At 52.5% G+C, this 26,477-nt stretch overlaps 1 protein-coding gene across 7 annotated transcripts in view; it reads right to left on the bottom strand.

Moving 5' to 3' along the window:
* LOC108931551 (SRSF protein kinase 2-like) overlaps nucleotides 1–25,164 on the bottom strand; it is a 30,996-nt gene extending 5,832 nt beyond the window's left edge. For 2 of the 7 annotated variants that reach the window (XM_029246398.1, XM_029246396.1), the window contains exons 1-11: nucleotides 24,989–25,163; nucleotides 24,717–24,783; nucleotides 4,594–4,742; nucleotides 4,333–4,441; nucleotides 3,483–3,570; nucleotides 3,308–3,395; nucleotides 3,084–3,190; nucleotides 2,346–2,511; nucleotides 1,867–1,892; nucleotides 1,066–1,291; nucleotides 163–864 (exon numbers count right to left, since the gene is read on the bottom strand). In XM_029246398.1, the coding sequence (XP_029102231.1) occupies nucleotides 163–864; nucleotides 1,066–1,291; nucleotides 1,867–1,892; nucleotides 2,346–2,511; nucleotides 3,084–3,190; nucleotides 3,308–3,395; nucleotides 3,483–3,570; nucleotides 4,333–4,441; nucleotides 4,594–4,742; nucleotides 24,717–24,783; nucleotides 24,989–25,004 (1,744 nt within the window). In that variant the 5' untranslated portion in view covers nucleotides 25,005–25,163. Of the gene's footprint in view, nucleotides 1–162; nucleotides 865–1,065; nucleotides 1,292–1,866; nucleotides 1,893–2,345; nucleotides 2,512–3,083; nucleotides 3,191–3,307; nucleotides 3,396–3,482; nucleotides 3,571–4,332; nucleotides 4,442–4,593; nucleotides 4,743–12,489; nucleotides 13,159–14,491; nucleotides 14,965–24,716; nucleotides 24,784–24,988 lie in introns of those variants that run through there. The other 5 variants (XM_029246406.1, XM_029246405.1, XM_029246384.1 and 2 more) reach the window with 4 other exon arrangements.
* Between the last annotated feature and the right edge of the window lie 1,313 nt (nucleotides 25,165–26,477).

Genomic DNA, 26,477 nt, shown 5'->3' with positions numbered 1-26,477 from the left:
ACTGCACCTGTTCACTTTTGCTGCCCTCAACACAATCCGTTTTTACAGACTCAACTGAACTCAACCTCTGAATTATGGGATTTTTTTTTAACACAGATGTACCACTATTATGTGAGATATTGATAGTGCACTTGAATGGCGTGTATTTAGGAATCTGCACACCTTTGGGAGTGTCCCCTGTGCTGGATGAGGACACAGTCCTGCTACGGTCTGCAGGGGGGCTGTGCAAAGGCCGGCCTTCTGCGCTGGCTGTGGGGCTGCTTGGCGCCGGGTCCAGGGGCAACTCGGGATAACAAGGTGTGGCGCCCCGGTGTCGGCCCCCGTTGGCCAGCCCCGGGACTTCCCCGTTGAACAGTTCGTAGGAGGAGCTGATAGAGGCGTCACGGTCCGTGATGCTGAGTTCCGACTCCACCAGTGGGCAGAGCGGGGCTCCTCCAGCCAGCACCTGCTCCTCCTCCCCCAGAAGCATGTGTCCATTTGTTTTGGCCACTTCTTTCTGTCTATGGGCAGAGAAGTTCCCCAGCTCCTCTCCACCATCCTCCACATCTTCCTCATCATCCCCTTCTTCCTCATCTTCGTCCTCTTCCTCGACCTCATACTCCTCTCTATCCCGTTCCCCCTCCTTCACCTCTGACACCACCTTTCCCGCATCTTCTCCCTCCACCTCCGGCTCGCTGGCCGCTGCCTTCTCCTCACCTCCCTCGCCACCTTCTTCCGGCTCAGCGTCACCGCACTGTTTCTCTCGGTTCGAGACACCCGGTGCTCCTGCTGGGGCTTGAGTTTCGCTTTCCGGGTCTCCCCCACTGGCGGGTCTCAGCGTGTTGGCTAGATCCTCCGGCTGCTCCACCTGCTGCTGGGATGTGCCTGGAGATAGATGGGTGGCGTGAGGGAGACAAGAGAGAGACAGCAGCAGAGCAACTACTTAAGGATGTGGTGAAACCTATCATATGCAGTTTTTAAACTTAAATTCATTCATTGAGCTCTTGCAAAGGGAAATTACAAATTTATGTTGGGTATGTATAAATACCACGCATCGTTTATTTGCATGTTGTGCCTTTGACTCACAGGTGTGGTTGGCGAGCCTCGCTAATCGTTCTCTCTCCCGTTCCTCTCCTTCCTCCTCTTCCTCCTCGTCGTCTTCCTCCTCACCCTCCTCACCCTCAGCAGCCTGCTGCCTCTCAGCCTCACGCTCCAGGGCCTCGATCTCCAGCATCCGTCGCTCCAGCAGCTCCGCCTGTCGCCTCTGCTTCTTCTTCAGCTTCTTCTTCTTGTTCTTGGAGATCTTGCCCACCTGGAGGACAGAGGTCCTTCGGTGACGTGGCGAACGAGCAGGTCGGCGTTACCATGGGGATACAATGTTCCGGAGAATTATTGGAAAAGATTTTTCCAATCCCACCAAAGTGCGCACACCTGTGTTTTAAATTGTCGAGCGGAAAACATTTTGCTTCAGCCGAACATGTCTGCGTGTGTTCATGCAGATGTGTGTTACCGCGAATGACTCACTACATTTACTTCTATTTATTCCTGTAGCTAAGGCCTGAAAACATGCGTTGGATTTGTATCTCATGCTACTTATATTTACGATTATATTGATTATTTTATTCATAATACATTATAATTTATACATTATATTAATAATTATACACATATATGTATAATGTGTACATATAATAATATGTATTTACATGTAGCCAGGTAGTTTTCACTGGAGCAGGGATTCACAGAGCAGTCCGGAAGGCGACCGCGCTCATCGCTACGCCCCCTGCTGCTGCACTTGTCTCTATGTGTATATGTGTCTATAAACACAGACGAGTGTCTGAGTATGTCCATGATCCACCTGAATCGATTCCTGCTATGGGTACTCACCGGTTTGAGCTGGGGGGCTGTGCTGACTGTCAGAGACAAACAGAACAGGGAGGGAAGGAAAGTTTTAGGGGACAGAATTTACACTGGAATAAGATTTACCAGCCATTGTTCACTGTACATCAAGACCTGCACTCGGGAGAATATTTTATCTGGTTAAGGGGATCCAGTTCATAACAGATTTAGACATAAGAACAGGAAGTCCTTTATACTCAAATTCAATGTGACAAACATGTGAAAACACTCTTAATTCTATGTCCAGGCAGCATATTAATAGCACTTTACCATGTCTACTTACATTGCTGTCGATAACCTCTAACAGTTCACACAAATGGATCCTATATACGATTTCTACATTACTGTGCATACACAGGTGACTTGTAGTTAATATATTCAGGGGCAATACTTAATATTTAATTATATTTCGAAGTTGCACAGGCCAGCCAGGACCCGTGGCGGAAAAGCAGTGTGTGAGACAATACCTGCGGAGCCTGAGGGAGGGGGCGCCCCAGCTTTCTGCCACTCCGTGGCCTCCACTGCCATCCTGCGCACGAAGGCGTCGTCCACGCACATAAGGATGTTCTCCGGCTTGATGTCCGTGTGAATGATCTTACACTTGCTGTGAAGGTAATCCAGCCCCTGCAGGACCTGCGGGAGAGAGCGAAAGCGGCGCAAATTCCACAAAGCAAAGATGCTGTCCTTCGTCATGCCCCCGCACATTATCACTTGGCACCCAGGAGCTCCTCACTCAGGTCTTTGTGCTTTTTCGGGAGCCGTTCTGGCGTTTCGTGTCAACGCTCATGATTAATCTTCCAAGGCGCTTTCAGGATGGAGTCAGACTCAGTTTGTGTGAAGAATAAATACAAATGCCGTATTCAAGGCAACTGGTGTTTGGGGTGGGTGGGAAACGTTCTCTCTTTCGTAGGAAGTCTTTCTCTTACTCTCTTCTCCTCCAAAGCAAATAAAGATCAGAGAGCAGCAGTATGCGGGAGTTTGATGGCTAAGAATGCATAGGAAGACTACACCGCAGTGCTGTACTGCTTCACTGGCTTGGCAAAATCCAACCAGTTGTAGAAAATACACTGCGGGCTCCGTAGTCAGCAGACTGCTAAATTTTCAGGGACTTTTTCCCCAACAACTTCCGACACACTGCCACGCTGCACTCAATGGTGCTTCCTACATAAGCGTAGGAGTGTGTTTGACCGCAGGTAAGCGCATACCTGCCGGATGATGCTCTTGACGCAAGCCAGAGGAAGGCCCTGATAGTTGGACTTGATGATCCACTTCAGTAAGTGATGACCCAGAACCTCAAACACCATGCAGACATCTGGGGGGCTTCGGTCAAGGACCAAACACTGTGTTGCCATCCTCCTCCACGAGCGCAAACAGACCGGCACATGCAAACATTAGCTAAGTATCACTCTTATTCTTGCTAGGAGGATACGAATCCCATTCACTCCGGAGATCTTGAAGTCATCAATCAGCTGGACCACCATGTCCTTGTTGGGGTCTCTCGGGTCGCTCTCTCGTACCTGGTGACACAAGGAATCCCGTTGTGTGTGTAGCCCCCAACTGCGCACAACGCAAAGGGAAACACGTCCCAGCTCGATGATACTCACGCATCGCAGTAGTTTGATCTCATCCAGTGCCGTCTCCGTGTAGTGTTGAGCGCTCTTCACCACCTTCATGGCCACAAAGCGCTTCCCTCTGTAACAGCAAACACACCACATCACACACACAGAGTCCCACACGGTGAATGGCACCACTCTGTCTTACAGCGCTTGGGTGGTACGAGAGGATGCGGGATCGACCCCCGCTCAGCCTGTGTGGACTTCGCATATTCTCTCTGAGATCGTGCGAGTTTCCTCTGTGTTCTCTGGTTTCTACTCACAGTCCAAACGTGTGTTCCAGGTGACCTGGTGACTCTAAATTGCCCATGATGTGAGTGTGAGTGGGCGCGGTGACACAGCGGGCTTGGCCAGGTCCTGCTCTCTGGTGGGTTTGGGGTTCAAGTCCCGCTTGGGTTGCCTTGCAACGAACTGGCGTCCCGTCCTGGGTGTGTCCCCTCCCCTCCAGCCTTACGCCTTGTGTTGTCGGGTTAGGCTCCGGTTCGCCGCGACCCCGCTCGGGACAGGAGGTTTCAAACAGTGTGTGTGTGTGTGTGTGTGTGTGTGTGTGTGTGTGTTACATTGCCCTAGTGTATCGATAAATGATCGGCCCCAGGCGGTGTACTGCAGTACATCTAACACTGTAAATCACCTTGTTAGGAAAGGTGTTCGTTAAATACTCAGACTATTTATCGTTTGGAGAAAAGCACCTGCTAAAGGAATACACGTAAGCCTAAGTAAGAATGAACCTTGTACAGCTGTGATGTGGTTTGCCCACATCTTTTACTTCAGTTGAGCGATGACGCCATTGTCCCCGTTGCCCCGGCAACCGCACCGTAGGTGTTAGAACAGCAGCACTCACTGGATGTCCCAGCAGAGCCAGACGGTGGAGAAGTGTCCCCAGCCCAGCTTACGGATCACATGGTAGCGTCCATTGAAGAGGTCCCCGATCTTCACAGGGTGGTAACCTCCTACATGTGGAGGGAGAAAGGAATGAGCGGCTCAGTTGCAAAAGCACTCACACACTGGGGGTGGGGGATGGGAGGTACAAAGAGAAAACAAAGAAGGAAGAACAACCAGGATGAGTAGCTCAAGGCATCTCCAGAGACTTGAGTCTCCTGACCTTTGCAGTAATCTGCGGGGTCCTCCTGCTCCTCATCATCGGAGCCCAGGATCTCCTCCTCGGGCTCCGGGGGGGCGGCTGGTTCTGGGGGTGGCGGCGGGGGTGGAGGTGGAGGGGGTGCCGAGGGAACTTTCTGCTGGGTTTCCGGCCTGTTGGAGCCACAGACAGAGAGAGGTGTGTGTGGCTTCCGTCTTTTTGGCGTGGCAGGTGGCCTCTGCACCGACGGCACACCGGATGTTGGGAGCATCTGGACATCCACGTCACTGGCTAGGAGATGCTCTGTATGTGAGCTAGTGATCTAGTGATGAGCAGACACCTGCTTCGGTTCACATATTTCTGCTCATACGCTCGAGGTGCGAGTCAAGGGAATGGTGCTGGATAATGACCATGAGCAATGAGAGCAGTTCTACTGCTCCTCAAACACTACAGATCATCTTCAAGGGTGCGAGGCATGGAGGGGCTCACCGGCATCCATCTCCTCATCACCGATTCGCAAACACAGGCGAAGGTGCTACAAATTTCCATCAAATGATGAAGGAAGATGATGCAAAGGCGGGATCTCATACGTGGGGACCGACTGCGGTCACTCCTGAAGACAAGCACAGACAAGCATTGGAGTCTCGCAGCCCGTTTCCATGGAAACTGCGAGCTCGATGGAGTCTAAACGGAATGAGATGCGACTGCACAACTGTACAGCCCCGCACATCATGAGCTCACACGCGTGTGGCGTCCGAATTGTGCCGTTTCAAGCACCGTGATAGAAACCGAAACAGAACGCACAGGTGCATGAAGCACAAATACAGCTAAGCCATCCCCATGACCTTCAGTTACGCGTGTGTGTATAAGCACGCTCCGCGGTGCTCCTGCTGGCTGCCCACGGTGCTGCGTGATCCAATGCAGAACAATACTTTGTTTATCAGGCTGACAGCGAAGCCCTGCGATGTGGAGAAGAATCGCCGCCATTCGGCCGTGCGCTCCGGCATCCCGAAAGCAAACACCGCACCGTGCACTGTCCCCCTTCACCCTCCAGCACAAACACAGAGATGCTGCAGCTGTGCTGTCCTCACACACACAGTGGGCCAAACACAATCACACGGTGAGACACCGACAGACACACACTCTCTCCCTTCTCCGGCAAGGGTGTGTACCTGTTCGGTGTGTCCTCCGGTGAACTCACGTGTCAGCGTGTGTGTGTTCGTGAAGCTCGACATACTGCGTGGTAAGCACCGGTTCGCGATCACGAATGTGGCATTATGCAAGCATAAGTGACAGCGATTCCACTCCAACAAGCATACAATCTCAGACTTCAAATAAACATTTTTAGCCTTTTTTTTCCTGGATTCTGCGCAAGACTGCAGTATTGACCCTGGTCAGGTCTGCTGCAACGATGTACAAGTGATCTGAAGTGTGTGCGTGTGTGTGGGTATGGCAAAGGCAAGTCCAGACAGTGGCTGCCGTCAGACATGAAGCAGCAGAGATAGGCGCCCACCCTACCCCTATAAAAGACAAAGTTGCTGGAATTCCTCTCGCCACTGAACACTGTAAACTTTACAGAGCTGGGAGAGGAGTCACAGGGACAGTATTGGTCTGTGTCAAAGGGCATGCTCTCTCTCTCTGTCCCACACACACACACACACACACACACACACACACACACACACACACACAGAGAGAGAGAGAGAGACCTGTAAAATAGCACACACACTTTACCACAGATGGGCAAAATCAAACAACAGCGTATTTAAAGACACCAACGTTACAGACCTACAACTGATGCAAATTGTCACAAAAACCGTTATTTTGGTTATTGCTAATTATATTTCAGCTGTCCCAAAAACATATGTTGCTCTAACCATTTCTTGGGCTACATGCCAGCATGAACCCCCCCCACCTAAATGCTAAATCTTAAAAGAAACATATTAAATGAATATGTAACTATGCTTTACTCATTTTTACACCTGTACTACTTGCGTGTTTCTACTACACACACGATTTCCTCTAAAACAAAATATGAAATTGGTCATTACACACCTATTATGTCACATGAGAAACGCTGCTTCTCAGTGAATACCCATTTCATGGTAAAACTAAGGGACACAATGGCTTTGCATACTTTCAAGCAGCACTGTAAATATACATATATGTAAATGCACATATACATTAAGTATACTGTATATAAACACTTTGTGTATACACACACACACACGCCTATACACTAAGTAACTACATATTTCCTGTGTAAGAAAGCACGACTGCAAAAAAAAATGTAAAGTCTCCATGGATACAGCCATTTAAACAGTAGCTGTCAGAAGAGCGGTGCAGGTCCTCCGCTCACTCCGACCCCCCACGGACAAGCTCTGCCGTCGTCATCCGCCATGTGCCACGGGCCGTTTCCGAGCCGTACCGACACTGTGGCGACACCCAGAAGCAGGGAGACTAAAGTAATGCGACGGCTCTCAGCTAAAGAGGCCGCGCTCGCTTGGTATGTGCGTGCCGCGCTGGAAACACACGCACGGGGCCTGGACTCATCTCGGAGACCTGAGCAACACGTTCCCAAATTTCAGCGGCCTTCCAGGTAGATGAGCGGAAGGGTACGGTCGCCTTTCTCCCGCAGAGAACATGAGAAGCGGGCTTCCTGAAAAACAGAAAGACTCCACCGCAGTTCCCACAATGCCTTTGGAATGAAACCCCCTCACAGTCCAGTTCAAGTGTGTTGGGCAGCAGCGGGAACGTGAGCGCACCTCGCGGGCGGACAGATTGGGACCAGACCTCTAGCTGGGCGCTGCGGTAAAATCTCACCCTTCCCATGAATTTACTCACTTCCCCTTTGGCTGCTGCTGTGCTGACTCTGCTACAGCAGCAGCATTTCCTTTGAACCGCACCTGTACTCCTCAAACGTGACTCTGGCTGCTCCACCTAAACATCAGATCACATTTACAGGTGTGAAACACACACACACACACACACACACAATATGGTGGCGAGTGTGAGCACGCAAGTGGGGAAAGTGATAGGCTGCCCCCAACCACCCCACCCCACCCAACACACACACCCTTTGTTGGCATTCGACACACAAGCCCAACATTCCCCTTCCTCTCCCTGCCTGCGGAGTCTAGTATGTGCTGTGTGTATCACACTGTCACTGCTGGCTACCCAATACAGACACACACACACCAAATAGCATCCCCTGCAAATAATGTCACACTGAACACTCGTGAACAGACACACACAGCTATAATAACGACAGAAATATGATCACACTAATAAGCAAGTGACTGGATATTAATGTAGGAAATTATATTCACAGTGATTTTCACATTTATTTATTCATCTGACGCTTTTCCCTTTATCGACCTACACTACTTAGTTACTTACCCATTTATACAGTTGGGTAATTTTACTGGAGTAATTCAGGGTAAGTACCTTGCTCAAGAATACTACAACTGGAGGTGGGATTGGAACCTACGATCTCTGGATCCAAAGGCAGCAGCACTAACCACTACAGAACCAGCAGCCCCCAGATGAAGTTGACCATAATGAAAACGATGTAAAGCACTTTAATATTTACATGGGAGGTAAAGTTCCACGTTTCCGTGACAATGAAGAGCGAACCCCGTTTCTGCAGAGCTGAGCAGGGAGTGAGGATGGAAGCAGCAGACACACGTACATGGCTCTGTAAATGACTTCGTAGCCAGAGTGAGTGGTGTATGAGAACACCGAGAGGCACACACACACACACACACACACACACACACACACACACACGCCCCCCCAAGGCCTCTGTTCTAATTCAGGAAGTGGGAAGAGAAGAAGAAGAAAAAAAAAAAAAAAAACAAGGAACAACACAGTTGCGTGTTGAGCATCGCGCTGCGCAGAACAGAAAGAGCCTTTTTAAGGTATGAGAGCTGGCGTCACGGACGTGTGTGTGTGAGGCGCACGTCAAGCGTAGGCCTGTGGGGTCGAGGGTCTGAGAAGAGCTTAATGGCCTTGGTAGCCGGGCCGCTCGCGTAGGACACATTACTCAGCATGCGTTTTCAGATGCTCTCCCACGCCACCTACCTGTCTACCTACGCAAACTCTTTCTGTACTGGACTCGCGGTAGACTTTCGGTCGGGACTCGTTTCAGGCCGCAGTTCTGCCTCTCGTTCACACTGGGTTCGGGACGGTGGTGCGTAAAGGGCCGTCAGCCAGCCGCCGCACCGCGGTCAAACACAAGGTTCACGCAATCTGGGACCATGCGTCTGTGTGTATGTGCATGTGTGTTGCGGTCATGCGGCCAAACCAACAAACGTCACCTTCCTCCCTTGGTGGCACCCCCCACCCCCCACCGTACCCCTCCCAGCATGGCTGCTGACTCACTCTCCTCTTCCCGGGTTCGCCTGCGTGGAGAGGTGAGATCTCGCTGCTATTTCAGTTCTCTGACATCACTGTGCGCTACCCACACATACCCGGACCCGGTGCCCGCCTCATTTTCATACAATCGGCCGCGCGCACGCACGCACACACGCGCACACACACACACACACACACACACACACACACACACACCCAATCCACGACTTTGCGAGTTGCACTTCAAACATGCAAATCATATTCACCATTTGCACCTCAGAACCATGTGCGCACACACACACACCGCGTTCACTTGTTGCATTGCACAGATCTGTACAAACACACACACAAACCAGCCTGCGGCCACACAAGAAATCACACTCCTCACCCAGGATAAAGCTTGTGACCGGCAGCTGGTGGAAACGGCATACACTCGCAAATTTACACACTGCTATTGATAGGCTCGCACTGCCTTACCCTCGCAGCACACACTGGCCCACTTAGACACACACACACCGCAGTCAACACACCACCACGCACATTTCACGCTCTGCCATCTCGTGTTTCCCCAGTCCCGACAAAGGTGTTAACACATGTGTGTTGATGTTCGAAGAGGCGCCGCCGCGTTCCTGTGCAGACCACCCCCACCGCTCCCCAGTGCCCCCCGGGCCCCCCTGTACCTGCTGTACTGACGCCTGAGCTCCCTGTGTCGCTGGAGTCTGAGCGCGCTCAGTGCGAGTCCCAGTGCCTTCTGCGAGCGGGGCAGGCTGCGATGCATGGGTGCGAGCGACTAAGGAACCTGGAGAAGAGGCTCTCGCACACTCCCCCCTCTAACTGGACTGGGCTGTGTCGCCAAATTCTCTCCCGGGACACATGGTGCCCTGACACCTGGGTGTCACCTCACAGCCCCTCCCCTTGGACAGATGCGGTGCGCGCACACACAGACACACACACACACACACACGAAAACAAAAACATACGTCGAGGACGCGTGTCAGAATCACAGTCAGCTATGTCAATGACTGCATTTTCATGGTAACGAAACAGACGGGTGCTCAACAGAACTGATGCTTGTTGTAGTGCTGGGGAGTCCGCCGCAGAGTCACACTCCACTGGGCCTCGAACACACGTCGCTGGGGACAGACAATTTAAGTCAGTGCTGCAAAAACACTGTCATCGTTCCTGGATTTTTCAAAGCAGAATACGTCTCTAACGAGCGGCTCGAACCTCACGCTGCCAGCCGCCTTCCTAAAATTAGGCCGAGGAGACTCGTTTGGCGGTGGGGGGGGGGGGGGGGCAAAGTCTCTTCCAGCCGCCCCCTCACCCAGCTGCTTCCCAAGACAACCATCAAGCCCGGCTGGTTCCCACCCTCTCATTCCCACAACCCCGACAACGAGTCCCTGCGTTCCTCGGTGTCACACGGTCGCCTCCACGACGGCAGTCCATCTTAAGAACAACACGACTGCAAACACGAGAGGTCTGCTGCAAATTAAACGTCAAAATCAGCACCCACATGAAATGCAGTTCACGCTGAGACAACCCAGATAGAAACGGATGCTAGCGGTGAGTGGGAGAGGTGTACCGTGTATACCGTGTCCATGGTTCCGCTCACCCTTCGAAAACCTCAAGACCCATTTGGACCAACAAGCGGTGGTGTGGGAGGTAGGGTATTCTTGCCCCCCAAACCTCAAGCCCAGAGATGGGAGACCCCGCGGCGGAAGTCATATACCAGCGGAGGTCAAGATCAGGCAGAGTGGGTCGACCAGACGAACAAGTACAAATGCAACGAACCGTGTTCAGAAATGGCGACCATTCCAGACAGTTTACCGTGACACCTGCTACCCGACACCCACCTGGTGAGACCCCCCCTCCCCCCACAGAGTGGAAGTTAGCTGGCAGGAGGGTAAAGTTACCCCCAGCAATACCGCGCAACCAAGGTTGAATTACGCGCCACTGCACGACGTCCAGTCCTGTCTGCTTCACGGTTGGAACGGAATGGAGAAATGTGGTCCAAGAATGATGGGACGCTTCTCCAGCACCTCAGACCTGCGTGCCAATCCGTTATTTCCTATTGGCGCATGCAACCAAAGAGAGCGGAGATGGGGGACGGGTGGAGAATCCATAGCCCCCACCAGGCCCGGTAAGCTACCGCCTCGCCGCCCCTCATCACAAGACGGCTTCCTGATTTCGCTTCTCGGCACCGTCTTCCACTTGGAGACCCAGCGTGATACAAACCCCGCCTCCCTCGCTCTGCCACACTCCTCCATCGCCATCCCATCCACAGGGGGCTGGAGGATGGGCTCCGGATTGGGAGGAGGCACTGGGTGACCCCCCCGGCTCCCCATCGGATTGGCAGGGTAATCGCAATAAAAACACGGTGAGTCATTTGGGCTCACCTGCGGGGCACGGCGCAGCGCCATTCAGGCCGAAACACGCACTCAGCACACGGGCCAATACCACAGTAATTGCGAGGTAAAAATGACTATACGTCCGCATGTATGACATGTGATGCGCGGAGCTGTGGGCCAGTGGTCTGCTGTGTGAGAAATTCACTCCACAAGGTAACTGCAGGTAAAACATGAGTATTACCAGTGTAAAGCCACGAGGGTGAGCGAATGACATGTGGACACAATCATTTACCACATTTATGTTTATTTTTTTTTTAAATAAAAAAAAAAAAAAAAAAAGGTTTCTGAGCAACTAGCACCTGCAGCCTTGGAGTCTTGTACTCTGAACACGACTGGGGTCTCCGGGGGGGGGACACTGCTCAGTCAACAGGCATCCATACCATATGGCAAGTGCTGAGATTCTGGGTCCGTCCCCATAAACTGTCCCCCTGGACCTACAGATTGGTCCATTCCTGCAAGTACCCCTGAATCCACAGTCTGGTCTGCCCCCGTAAAGTCCCCCTGTACCTATAGACTAGTCCGTCCCCGTAAAACGTCCCCCTGTACCTACAGACTGCTCCGTTCCTGTAAAGCTTTCCCTTGTACCTACAGTGCAGTCTCCCTGTATACACTGTCCCTGTACCTACAGTCTGGTCCGTCCCCGTAAAGTGTCCCTGCACATACAGTCCGCTCACCCTGTACCCCGAGGGTGACCTACATGCTCCCAAATGCCAGGCTTCCTCGCTGCTCTACCCATTCGCAGCAGGCACACGGCCAGCATGAAGCTGTGAGTCACCCTGCACTGCGAGCGCCAGGCGACGGACGAGCACCGGCAAGACAGAGTTCCAGGTCACAACATCTGGCGGTCGATTCCCGGTTCTGTCCACCAGAGCTCCTTCAAAGGGACCGTGTAGGATGCGCGCTAACACTCGGGCACTGCGTTCCAGTGCAGCACGTAGTATGTCCCTCTCCGCATATTCCGCTGCTCCGTCACGTCAAGCATCCCATGAACGAACAAGCAAACAGATCCTTCTAAAAACGCCAAGCGGGAGACACACATGCATGGACTGCAGTGGTTGGGGGGGGAGTAGGGGGGCTCGGGGGGGGGGGGGGGCTAGACGGTGCAGCAAGGCAGAGAAAAACGGCAGGCAGACGCAGACACGCTGCGTTACGTTACCTTTCAGACGATGGGGATTTCTCCGAGTTCGTGGACATGAGCGCCGCCGGAGGGGGGCTGTCCTCCCGCTCTCGGCGGAGCGACGAAGACGCCAGCGGGACACGGCAACGTTGGCAAGCGCTCGCTCTCTCCCTCTGCGTGCCGAGTGTGTGCGAGGGGGGGTGTTGGGGGGGCTGCCGCCTGCCCTCTGTCCTCTCCGGAGCTCAGAAAGGAGAGGATGGGGCACAGCACAGCAAGTTGGGGGGGGATCGGAGGAAACTGCTTTCAGAATAAATCTCGCTGTGTGAGAGAGGCTGGGACACGTGAGACGCCCCACCTAATCCTTCCTTCCTTCCAAAATTTAGAAATTCCAAAAATTCCTTTCCTTTGCGCTCTGCTCTCACCGTCGCTTTCTCTCACGCCGCCCGGCTGCCGATTTCCGAGCAGCGATGAAACACAGACGATCGCTCTGTCCGTCTCCCCTCCCTCTTTTTTTTCTCTCTCTCTCGCTCGCTCGCTCACTCCAACAGGCCGTCTGTGACTGCACAACAACGGCGCTGTGAGCTCACAGGACAAAACCGCTGCCTGTCTGCGGTGCGGGGAAAAGGCAGCGCTCGTTCAGAGGGGGGGGGAGGAGCCATCAACAAAATAAGAAACTGAAACCTCTCAAGCCCTCCCCAACCCCACCCCTTCAGCACATGCACAGAAAAAGTGGTGCCCGCCCTCCCTCGTCACCACATCCTGTCTCTCGGGGCAACGGCTCACAGACCCCCCCCCCCCCCCCCCCTTCATCTTGCTCCTGTTCATCTTGTCAGCTTTTCCTCCATTTTCGATGAGGGAGGGGTGACACCGCGGGGGCGTTCGCCCGCTGCCCTTTGTGGCCTGCCCACTAGGGCCTCAGCATCCGTGGGGGGGCTTATAATCCCCCCCAAGGCCGCCCCTCTCCCTGATAACTGATTCAACCCACACGCATTTGTATTGATCACAAAGACGGAACAGGCCAACAAATCCAAGCGCACGTGTATACACACACACACACACACACACGCACACAGGGACAGTGCAAACCCCCCCCACCGGATTCAGGGTCTTTCTCGTATGACGAAGCCTCGGGTCGTCTTCACAACAGCTGTACTGGCACCAACGGAATCACTAGGGCCACGACCCAACAAAGGCACGCATCAATCCCACCTTGCAAGACACACACACACACACACACACACACACACACACACACACACACCAGAGGGTATGACACATCAGATTACCTTCCCGACCCAGGGCAGGACTGAGAAGGCAGACAATCACAACAATGTGATTCAAGAATAGGGCCTAAGTTACTTAACAGAGAAATAGTGTAAGAGAGCGCCCCCTGCAGCGAAGAGGTAGTACAGTCCCAGTAAGACACCCCTACAGGAAATATGGGAAGCAATGCCAGTGACACCCCCTCTTCTTCAAAAAAAGAAAAGGATCTCTGGACCAGGATCTTCGGGTCTCACCCCGCATCGCCCCTCAGGGTCTACAACGGACCGCAAGGCCTGCGTCTCCTCCAACATCCCACTGCTGCGCTGCCTTGTCCTTTCCGACTCCCACCTTCTCTGACTGAGCAGGCAGGGTGAATTTACAGGGAAAATTAGTGATGTGCTGCATACTGTTAAGAGTGTGAGTGCATGTGTGTGTGTGTGTGGGTGCAGTGCCCCCTTCGCCCCTTCCCCATATTCTCTATTATCAAAAAATTTGGACGTAATGTTTCAGGTGCTCAACCAAAAACTGAAGGATCAGGGGGAGCAAATACACTGTTGCACTTACTTCATTACTGTAGTGAACACAGTAATCCAACACCAACTGGCACTTTGGGAAAGTATCCCAATCACACCCTAGATAAATAAAAACAATTACAAACAAGAGGTAATACACTCTTTGGATTTTTTCCTGGAGATGTACATCGCTCTTGAGAGAAGCATCTGCAAAATGAAAAGATGTCAATGTCAGCGTAACTAAAGGGACAATCACAGTCAAATACCTTTTCACAGCACTGTATACAGGACAGGGATTCATGACGCAGGGCCAGTGTGTCATCTGCTCCATCCTCCCGAAGCACTGCAGTTATGGGACAAAGCAAGGGGTGTTTTTAGACGCAATGGAATACTGACCTGCGGCGCTGCGATCGCGCACATCTCGTGTGCGTGTCTGTACGCGACGCTGCATGAGACGATGTTTGAGAGAGACCGCGAAGCGAATGCTGGATCCCGACGGGGGAGAATGGCAATTTAATATTAATGAAGGCTCTGTTCCTCTTCAGATCCATCAGCGCCTCGGTGAGGGCGAGGGCCGCAATGATGGAAACACTGATTCCGCAGAACTGGAGCGAAACACACTCCTCCTTCAGCTTTTGTGCGCGAAGACCTCTATGTACGTGTGTGTGTACGTGTTTGTGTATGCGTGTGCGGAAGGAGTTGCCAAACCTGTCTGCGTGCGACTGGTTTCGGAAAGTAAACAGCTTAGACCTTCCTCATACAATTCACATAAAATATCACACTCATGGCTAAAACCACAGCACCCCCCAGGTACACATGTCCAGACTCACTACATTCAGTTTACATCTATTCATTTATCTGACACTTTTCTCCGAAGTGGCTTACAATGTTAAGCTACTTACGTTTATTTACCCATTTATACAGCTGGTTAGTTTAACTGGAGTAATTTAGGGTAAGTACTTTGCTCAAGGGTACAAATGCTGGAGAAAGGATTCGGAACCATATGGACTGGATACACATGGATCTGCAACAATGAAGTTGCACATTAACCTTCTGAACACATCAACGCAACCCAACACACTTTATTGATCATTCAGCGGAATGACTGTCAGACTGCTGGTAGTGTAGCTGTTAGACCTGCTGCCATTAGCCCCAAAGGTCACAGGTTCGAATCCCACCTCCAGCTGTAGTACCCAGTAAAACTACCCAGCTGCATAAATGGGTGAATAATTGTTAGTAGCTCTGGAAAAAGCATCAAATAAATGTAAATATAAACTTTTGTGCACAACCCATAAGCAACTTCGCAGGTGTGAACTGTCGGCACATCCCTCTTTCCCATTTCGCTTTTAATGATGTAAAACACATCGCTGGCCATGCAGAATGTGAAGCACCAAGGGAATGGGCTGAAGTCCCACGCCGTCGGCGAATCCTGCTGGACAGTCTAGGCAGCTATAATCCCTGCCATTTATTGATTTCAACAACACACATTTCATGGAGAAAGTCAAAAAGTGTCCCCGGTTATGCAACGTAACTACATTTGTCTTATGTCAATTTTTACATCGATTATGATTGGTTACAGTTTACCGATTACAAAAAAGCCACTAGTTCTTCTAGAGTGTGACTTTTAGTTTGGTACTTTACAGCCACTGGAAGATTCTAGCGGGCACCAGAACATTCTAGAAAACACCGGATCCTAAAAGGTACTGGAATCTTCAGTGCTGGGAACTCGGCGCCAAAATTTGGTAATTTAAAGAACACACACACACACACACACACACACACACACACACACACACAGAGTTTCTGAACCGCTCGCCCCATACGGGGTCGCGGGGAACCGGAGCCTACCCGGCAACAGAGGGCGTGAGGCCGGATGGGGAGGGGACACACCCAGGACGGGACGCCAGTCCGTCGCAAGGCACCCCAAGCGGGACTCGAACCGCAGACCCACTGAAGAGCAGGACCCAGTCCAACCCACTGTGCCACCGCGCCCCCTCAATTTAAAAAATATTTTTGTAAAAACATATAGTACGAACTAATATTAAGACACATAGTATGAACTAATGTCGAAAGTGTGCTTAATCTAACAAAAACAATGGAAAATGGGGAAAAAAAAAAAAAGAGGTAATAAAATTAGTTACATTGTGTTATCCACCCAACTGTCCAAGTTCGATAACCGCTTGTCCTGAGCAGGGTCATGGTGAGCCGGAGCCTATCCCGGAATCATTGGGTGCGATTGTAGCTGAGGGAGGGGGTCCACTGCTTATGGGATGACCCACAATAATGTGTATTGAAATGGTTATTGACCTACCCGAGAAATGAAGTAATTCAACTGTGTTCTCTTTCTAAAAAAGATGTTTTAGGTGCTAAACGCAAAAAAAAAAAAAAACCTGAGGAGCAGCATTCGCCAGCAACTCACCAAGTGGCCAATAGGTGGGGTACTCTCAACTCCAGCCTTGCCCCTCCCATAAGGGAGCAGTGCTCCAAGTGGCTCACCGATGGAGCCAAGACCCTGCAACCCTGCATTGTCCTCCCACCCTTGCGTCCCCTAGCGCTCCACTCCCCTCCTGCCCAGATGGTGACCACACAAGTTCGCACTGTTCCTCTTTTGAATAGTAAAACCCGCTGACCTCACAGCTCCTCCTCCAGCTCACAATGACCGCCCTCTTCGGTCGCCCACAACACCCTTCAAACCGAAAGGCCCGAGCGCTGCAGCTGAAGGTGTTCCGCGATTTACACAACCACTAAGAGACCGCCCCACGACCGCGTACCACGGTGCCAAGACCAGTCTGCGTTGGGCGACACCGCATCTGTTCGGCACCAGCCGCCGCAGGAGAACGGACCACCTGCATGACCCCCAGAGAGAATTTGCCACGAATGTGAGCGTCATCCGACCGCTCTGACCAGCCACGGCCCTGTTAAATGCCCCTCCAGCTCTTGGAAACACACCACCACGAGGACACTTTCCTGCTGAATGCCACAGAGAGAGTTGGGCTTGGGCAGCCGACGCACCGCAGTAAAACATGGCACCTCCACGGATGGACAGACAACGCGAGAGGTGGCACGAGACACAGAGTTGCAAGGAAACCAAGGAACAAAAACTCGGGTACGACATACATCGCGCTGGGAAACGAAAGGCAAACCAGAGGAATAACGGGGCGAAGAACTGGGGCCGACCTGCCAGCAGGAGGCGCTACTAAGGATGCGCAAAAAGACGACCCAACGGCACACGTCAAGAGTCGGGCAAAAGTCGAAAATGAACGCGGAAGGAACCTGTAAAGCAGCACAAGCTGACAACACGATTGCTGTTCCACCTGACACCCCGCTCCCCGGTGGCATACCTGGCTGCGCAGCGTGGCAGGTGTAGCAGCTCCGAAGCCCTCCGACACATCCGAGTGAACGCCATGAGCTGTCTGTGTGTGTGGGAAGAGGGTGGGGGTCGGCCCTGCTGGAGTCCTCACGCCAAAAAAGTTGAAAAGAGTCGGTCGTGGAGCTGACGGACATGGGTCAGAGGAGGGGCCTGGACACACGTTAGCAGACCGACATCGACCGAGAACTTTCAGAGCGACAACACCTCTGTAGAGCGTGGGGGAAAGGGAGAGAAGCGGGGGAGAGAAAGGGGGGCGAGAGCAAAAGAGAGAAAAAGGGGAGCGAGAGCAAGAGAGCGATCGAGAGAGAGAGGCACAGCAGTGCTGATGCTGCAGCGACTGAGCGCACTGTACATGTGAGAGAGACGGGGCCGGGGGTGTGCGGAGCAGAACTGGGAGGGGTGAGAAGGTAAAGAAGCAGCAGAGGAGAGGAACCACACACACACACAACTGGACAGGCATCACAACCGCAGCGGCCTGTTACCTGCATGGCCTCATTACAGACTGGCGACACTGCACCGCTTGCACACGCACGCACGCGTCAGTAGCAGAGCTGGACAAATATTTCAAACAGCCGGGTGACCACAAGACCACACCATGCACTGCGCCGGGTCCCGAGTGTGAGCGCCGAGTGTGTCGGCAGGGCCTTGTAAGGTAAGGTGTGAGCCATGCAAACTGGAGACTGCCGCTCCTCCACGTTGCACATCAGTTAGAACGCACATCTGTCTGCCAGCACAGCAGAATACACACCTGCTCAGTGTGTAGCCACCGATAATCTCCAGCCCCTGTGTACACACGATTCACATGTAAAATATGAACGCCACCAGCTCAATCCTAAATCTAAATCCTGTTACACTTGTACATGCTGGCTGGAGTAGCGCCAGCATGATAAACACTGCAGATGGTTCACTTCACTCACACTGTTCGTAGCCCAACGCGGCAACGCGTACCGGATTAGCAGCAGACCAAGAGCGTGCAAAGCGACGATAAGACTAATCCACACGTCATGGTGCCACCAGCGTACGTTTCCAGTTGCACTTCCGGCAGCTCCAAGGCCACGGTGTTATTCCTGGAAATCATGGTGAGAATGACCCAAAGTGGCAGCGAGACAGTGACTGCAGAAGTGACGGTGTTACTGTTAGCCGCAGCACAGTAAAGTACACCAGTTAGCTCCAGGACGGCGCTGTGGTACGCACACCGGCATATCGATAGGCTTTCAGCACACGGGGGGGATTAAGATCAGTAGGTGAAGGACGGAGCCGGATTAGCGCTGAGCTCCAGGCGTCAGGTTGACCCATGTACAGCTGTTTACCATTGTATAAGGCAAACACCTTCGGTTTTTGCCCAGATGTGTGGCAGGCAAACGCACGTCCGACAGCGTGAATCCAGGAGGGCAAAAGTAATGCCGACACAGCCGCTTCAGTGGAAACAGGTGTACGACAGCAGTGGAAATACGAGACGGTGCCAACGCACCGTCGACGTGCGCCAAGGTGGGCGGGTTACACACCTCGTGGTCGAAAGCGTGTTTGCGGAACAATCATGCCCGAGGCACAAGGTGGCATCAATCTCAGCACTCAGCATGATCAAGGAACGGAACCGCGAGCCGAGCTGGGCTGTAAATGAGACACGCCTGCACCCGGGTTCCGGTCCAAGTTTAGAGGGCAAGCGGCAGCGGATCTATCCGACGAAGCTCTGAATGATACTCCCCAGCTGTTTGCACCCGCATCTGGAGGACAAACACGAGCTCTTTTGTGGGAGTCCTACGGGGGGGGCGTGGCCTTCAAAGTCCAATCCATCAGGGTCAAACCAGGGCGTGCAACACACACCAAGCTTGTCAGGCACCCTGAGGAGGCTCACCGTAATCGCACAAGGCGGCCGCCAACACCGTACAGAGAATTTTCTTGTTCTAACACAGAAATACTCTTCAGGCTTCTTCTATTTGCAGCTCTTCCCAAAGCGTACAAGACAAACACAAACACACACACACACACACACACACACACACACACACACACACACAGAGCCCAGAGAGAAAGGGGCAGCGCAAAGCCCAGGTTGTGTGGGATCCAGGTGGTGCCAAACACAAGCCGGACGCTGAACAGGATGCTGCAGGAGTCAGACACACACAATTTGCAGATTACATAATGTGACCCATGATGTGCAAGATAATAATAAAAAAAAAAAAAACGAGATAAACAAAAATTACATGGGGGGGAAGGGGGGATACTGACTCCAAAGAATGTAACCGTTGAGAAAGAAGAGTGTCAAAGTTGACCTGCCCAAACATGTGGACTATTTTGTAAAATGGATCAAGACCTTAAACCTGTGCCAAAGCCCAAGAACACCAGAACGCCCATCAGCGGTGCAGAAACACTGGTACAAACCAGGAACAGCGTGTTACATTTCAGACTTTAATCCCAGTGTTCATCGTGTGCAAACTGTTACAGAAACAGCTGTTTTCAGTGTAACTGACATTAACGCACGCACTAGAGAACCAGACGTACGTAAGTGGACACGCTCAAGGCAACCGGTGTGTGCCGACATCGGTGCTCTGAAACATCTGTTTGGCCACTCCTACTCCTATCATTTGACACTGTGCTGAAGGAGGCACGGGGGGGAGGTTCTGTGCTCCCTTTCAAAAAAAACCTCATTCCTCAGATACAGTGAGGCCCCCCCCCCGTTTGACCTAGACAACCCCACACGATCTCCTCCCTCACACCTTTAGCTGTACTTTTCTCAGTCGTGATTCCATCCTTCCGTGGTCCAACCTCTTCTCGTTCGGAGCTCCATTGTGAAATCGTTCCGATGTACTACGGTGACACTGGCCCCTGTACCTGCTGGAGGAAAAGTCCGTACTACTAACGCGAGAACGTCGTCTTAACACAAAGAACGGAGCGGAGAATCCTGCAACTTCTCGCTGGAGGAGAGAGAGTGAAGGAAAGCGAAAGAGGTCAACAAAGGTACAGCTGCAACTCAATTCCACAGCTGAACTTAAAATTAATAGAACGATGAAAGTGATTAAAAATTCATTATATAGGCATTCAAGTTTTCCAACAACTTGCTTTGGCTCTGAACAGATGTCCACCTTTATTGTCTGATAAAAGACAACCAGGCAGGAAAGCAGAGAGGGACAGCTCACGTGACACCCCAAAGCATGATGGGAAGTCGGCCTCGTAGGGGCCGCGCTAACACCACGGGACAGAACTCAAACCTCTGCCCTGGCTGCCCTCAGGTGCAAGAATAAGAAGCACGTGACAGACCGGCGGTCTGAGGATCGACGACCGGCGCTGGACCCGGTCTACGCGCACGCCTTGACACAGAAGAGCACCGTAGTACCGGACCCCCTGCAGCTGCGTTCTGAGTGCTGGCCAACGCAGCGTACTTTAAACCGTGCGTCTGTGGGCACTGTGACCCCGTTGTCATGAGTGTAGCGCCCTTACAATACCCACCCTGTTCAGAACGGCTCATAAACAAGGGCGACACAAGGGCCCTAAGCTGAAAACCACGGTCCTTGTCGAAGCATTAAAACAGACATAAAGCCATTGTCTCTTTTTGAGCCTGGAGAAAGAAAGAAAGAAAGAAAAAAACAGCTGGTATGAGAGAACATTAAAAAAAGAAACATAAAAGAAACATCAAAAAAAGTACACAGTCAAAACCGAGATCTGATCTAAACGAAGCAGGCCGGCGTTGCTCTACACGATGACGTCGCAGTCTCACCTGTAGAGTGTTTGTTTTTATCTGATCCAAGGGTACAGTTACTTCAAACAACAAAATGTATCGCAGCAGCAGAACGTCAAGGTTTGAATGCAAACAAACAATCTCAGGCGGTTCAGCCTGTTATTTCACTTTTGGTTGTAGCACAATACATTTAACACACCCTTACAGCGGTGCCATTTTCACTGCGCCAAGCGTAAGTAACACTACTATGTACCGTGGGGCCGGAGTACACCGCTCAACTCGGGGCAGGGGGGCTTCTTGGTCCACCAATACAACACGCTGCAGCCTTTCTATGCAAACGACTTCCTGGTCATGTGACGGTCCAAGAACATTTACATTTACTCATGTAGCTGATGCTTTTTTCCCCGAGGAAACTTACAACGTCACCAGTCTGTCGCAAAGCTCCCCAAGCGGGACTCAAACCCCAGGCCCACTAGAGAGCAGACACAGGCCAAACCCGCTGCGCCACCGCGCCCCCCTACATGTACACAGTTGGGTACATTTTTTTCCACTGGAACAATTTTAGGGTTAGTACCTTAGTCAGGGGTACGGCAGCCAGAGGCAAGATTTGAACCCGCAACCTTTGGATCCAAAGGGAGTAGCTGAAACCGCTCCTGCCTGTGTGCCTCTAAACATTACATTCCCTCCCAACAGCAGTGAAAAAGCACCCCATCCCCCACCACCACGGTTAAAGAACCGCTTGAAACGAACAGAACCGTATGTTCGTTTCCAGGAGAGAAACGACACCCAGAGCTCTGAACTGTGCTAAAATCCAACGGATGGAAAAATAAAAATCGATACTTCGCACAGGGCGTAACGACAATATAAATCAAATATCAATCAACCGTCTCTGTTGCTGGGGGGTGGGGTGGGGGTTGCCGATCTGCCAGCGCCCCCGCCTCACTCCTGCACGGAAAAAAGGTGCCAACAGGGGCGTAATGTAGGGGGGACCCCAGGGGTCTCACCACACCTAGCCCACCCACAGCCATCTGAGTGCAGCAACGGCTGTCTGTGGGCTGAAGGGGTAGGGGAAAGGCAGCCACCTGCTGTCACCACCAACACACACACAAACACACACACACACCATCCCAGACACGGTACACACAAACAACAAGGTCTACCTGTCTGTCAGGCTTGACGAAGAAACAGCAAGTTAAAGCACACGAGGTCTACACAACAGCAACGGTGTGGGCGGGCCTTCGGTGGGAGCCATAACGCGCCGTCGCACCACATGCGTTTCCCCTTCTGCGCTAAAACACTCGTGTGCCCGCTCAAGAGTGGAGAGCAGTGGTTTGGAGAGCAGGATTCCCCGCTTCAGCAGTTCTACCCTCAGGGGAAAACGGAAACCCGAGCACCCACCCGTCCTGTCCCCTGCGAACAACGCGGAGGGGTGTGCCAGATGCGGTCCACGGATCACGGCTACATAAATCACTGTGGTCGGCTGCCTCATCTGTGGTTTTTGCCTTTCTGTGGTGCAATTACAGTGCGAGAGGGAAAGGCAGGGTAATGAGAGTCCCCCATTTAGCTAAGTAAACAACACCAGAGCGGTCGATGACGATTGCATTTGAGAGCACAGGTGACAAACGGTGCGGTCGATGCTGTCGGAACGCCGTCTGTGGTCATGAGGGAACCGTGTTTTCACGTTCATTTTCATTCACCTTCAAGGAATGCAACGCAAATCCAAAATCGTGCAGCAGATAATCGCCAAAATGTACGGTTTATAATTGCGTCCCCCGCCGCTCCAACATCCATTAGCAGGATGGTCCCCTCCCCCATACAGGGCACCAGGGAAATCACACACACGCACACACACATTCATAACATAGGAAATTCAGTCTCTTACGTGCAAGTGTCTGCACTGTGGGAGGAAACCAGAGCGCCCGGAGGAAACCGATGCCAACACGCCTGAGTGCATGCAGACTTCACAAAAATCGAGCGGGGATTAAACTTGCATCCACACACACCTCAGGAGCTGCGAAGCATCAGCACTACCTGCTGCATCACTGTACCGGTCCACCAGTCAAAGCAACCGCATCCCCATCCGGCCCAAAAGACACGCTGCTGAGGTTCCAACTGTCCCCCAACCCCATTTGATCTCTTCTGCTGAGGTCTGCTGTCCTGCAGAGTAACTGGGCTGCAAGCCTGTGAATAGAGAACACCTGATTTGGGGGGTGGGTCAGGGTCATCGATCATAGCTCGTATCGCACACATAAGTTTATTACGTAAACTGCTGTCACAAGGAAACCGGCTGCTTTCCCTCTGCATCCCAAGGAAACAAACACACAATTCCTCCCTTTCCAGAAGCTTTTATTTTTACCGCAATGATGAAGACAGCTCAGAAAACAAAGTCCAAGTCCTAATTCTGCAGCAAATTCAAAGCACGACACACACAGACACACACCAGTGGGGTAACAACCTGTCATGGGGGACAATATTATAAAATCGCTCACAACAACTATGGTTACATTTGTTAATTATGTGTAGCGGTCACAGTGTTAAGTTACTTATTTGTAGGGTTAGGGTCGTTTTTACGAGAGGGGCTCAGGGTTAAGCACCGCGACGAAAGACAGGAAAGCGGGAGGTGGGGTTCTTCTCCCCAGTCCGAAAGCGGTGCTCTAACCGCTGCGCCACCTGCTGCTCCACACACGTTATCCTTGATTGTTTGCCTCACGCGCACACTAAAACACACTCCTGAGAGAGAGGAGGAGCTTTTGGGCCACCCGTTGGCGCCCGCACATCTTCTTTCCAGAACACCCCCCGTCAGTGTCCTGTCTCCAGCGCGAGCGAGGCACCGCACCTTAGCGGGAAAGGCTCCGGAGGGACCCTTCCAGTACGTTCCACGGCCATCATATGCAGCGCAGCGCAGCGCAGCGCAGCCCCTGCGCAGCCCCTGCCCCTCCGGGCCCCGCGGCTCGCGCGCACGCCCCGCGCCGCCCTTAACACACACGACGACGTCCCCTCGCTCGGAGAGGTTCTCTCCGTCGCTCGCGCTGGGGTCGCGCAAACCGGTGTGAGACAGAGAGAGGCTTAGAGCTTGCTGGCCGGGTCCGGCGCGGTAGGATAGGAATTAGGAAACACACCCACTCCGGGCACCAAGTCGCATGAAAACACACACACACACACACAGGGCAGGCAGGGCGGCAGAACAATGAATGCGGAGCAGCGCCTGCCTTCCTGTCGCCGCGCGCACCGCTCCGCCTGCCTCCCGACACAGCGGCGCGCGCACGACACGCAAACGAAAACACACGGGCTGCGGGACGTTGCCAATAGCAACGCCCAACTCCGCGCACATCCACGTCGCGGTGCGAGACACGGGAGAGCCCCCTGTGCTCCCGGCGTCGCTCCTCCGGGCGCCCGGCAGCACCCGCGGACACAGACGCCGGCGCCGGCCGTCCGCCCGACTCACCTCCGAGGATGGGCCGCCTTGTCCTTCTTCCCCTTGGGCCTCCTCTTCCGGGCCTGGATGGCCATCACTGCCGAGGAGAGGAGCGGGACAGGAGAGCAGAGGAGAGGAGGATAAACACACCACCGAAGCCTCTACCGACCGCTAGCCTAAGCCTGAGTGTTAGCCTGTTAGCTCGTCGCTTCCCACAGACACGAACTCTCCTGCGCGAGCTCCACTACAACCACAACCCTCCCCCCGCGGCCGACAGACACACACCGAACGGATTTGCTCACCTTTCCGGGAGCTCATGTCGTTGTCCTCCTTCGCCGAGGCGGCAGTCCAGAGGCCGGCTCTCCCTCAGTCCCTCGCCCTCGCGCACGCACACTCTCTCTCTCTCTCTCACTCTCGCTTGCCCGCTCGCTCGGAAGGATGCGCGCGCCCCTCGCCGTCTACCGGCGACCGCGAGAGCGACCAGACAACCCACGTGGCCTCGTGACCGCGCACAGCTGTCAGCGCGACCCGGCATGAGACGGAGCGACGCGTACCTGCGCGCGTGCTACGAACGGGAGAACGAGGCTGCGCGACGCTATTGGTGGTTTCCGGGCGCGAGGCCTTTCAAGCCGGCGCAGCGCAGCGCTGCGCGGCGTTTACTGATGATCGTTTGGTGGTTCCTTGGCTCCAACCCCGCTGCCTCGCAAGGATTTGCTGTTTTAATTACTAGAAGCGCATCTCGTGTCGCCTTGCTGCGTGATAATAAGTGGTTTATCGAGGTACAATCTGTGCGTACAGTCCCAGGGGGTAATCATGCAGTAAACAGACCGGGTAACAACTGCACCATATTGTCACTTTGGCATATTGTTGGTCTGAACTGGCCAAAAAAAAAAAAAACAAACCATACTGCCCTTTGCTTTTTCTGTTTATCAGACGCGTTAAAATTCAGGACCAGTAGTTGTAAGAAAAAATGCAGGAACTTGTTTTCATGTCGTCTGCATTGTTTCTTTTGTGTGAACTGGAGCAATAAGAAACCTTGTGCAGCGTGGAAAATAACAAATAAGAACTTTGCAGTGAGCAGCAGACCCTTAGAGAGAGGCTTACACTGTGGGACTGAACACTGTGAGATACACTACTAATCACAGGACTTACTCTGGCTGAAAAAAAATCTTTTCAAAAACTTCCATCCATCATGGCTGTGTGGATACACTCTCTTGAGGCTTAGTTGCCTGCACTGGTAAAAATAAAATAAAAGTTGTGCGAGAACAGAGAGAACCTCAATTATGTCCCTGTTGCTTGCATGGAATATCACAGATCTAATTTCTGTATTCCAGCTGTGGTGACAATTTGAGTGGTTGTGGCAGCACGCTGGGATGATCATTGCACCCCCGCCCCCCCCTGCATTTTTGTTCCCTCCTTGGGGAAATGACAGGATGGTAGCAATTGCTTACAGTTTCCTCGTGTCCTGCTTTCCGCAGTGACAGTATTTTATGGCAAGGTTTTCATGGCATGCGTTTCAAATTCACATCCCCTTCTGTATTTCACCCCCAGTATCAGCTGAAAATTGTATGCGTTGAGACACAACTCCTTTGGTTCATAAGAGAACGTCGGGTTAATGACGATATGGGGGGGGGGGCAGAACTTCATCGCTGTGTAGATGACAGTCACGTCTCTGCGGACATGAAGATACAACAAGATTGCTTACGCCAGGGTCTTTGCAAAGCCAGGCCATAAAATGCAGTTTTATGATGAGGAAAATGACAATTCCTTGCCATTGCACATAATAAATAA

Source organism: Scleropages formosus, chromosome 2, assembly GCF_900964775.1.
Source record: "Scleropages formosus chromosome 2, fSclFor1.1, whole genome shotgun sequence".
Classification (NCBI taxonomy): Eukaryota; Metazoa; Chordata; class Actinopteri; order Osteoglossiformes; family Osteoglossidae; genus Scleropages; species Scleropages formosus.
This window is presented reverse-complemented; position numbering and strand designations above follow the sequence as displayed.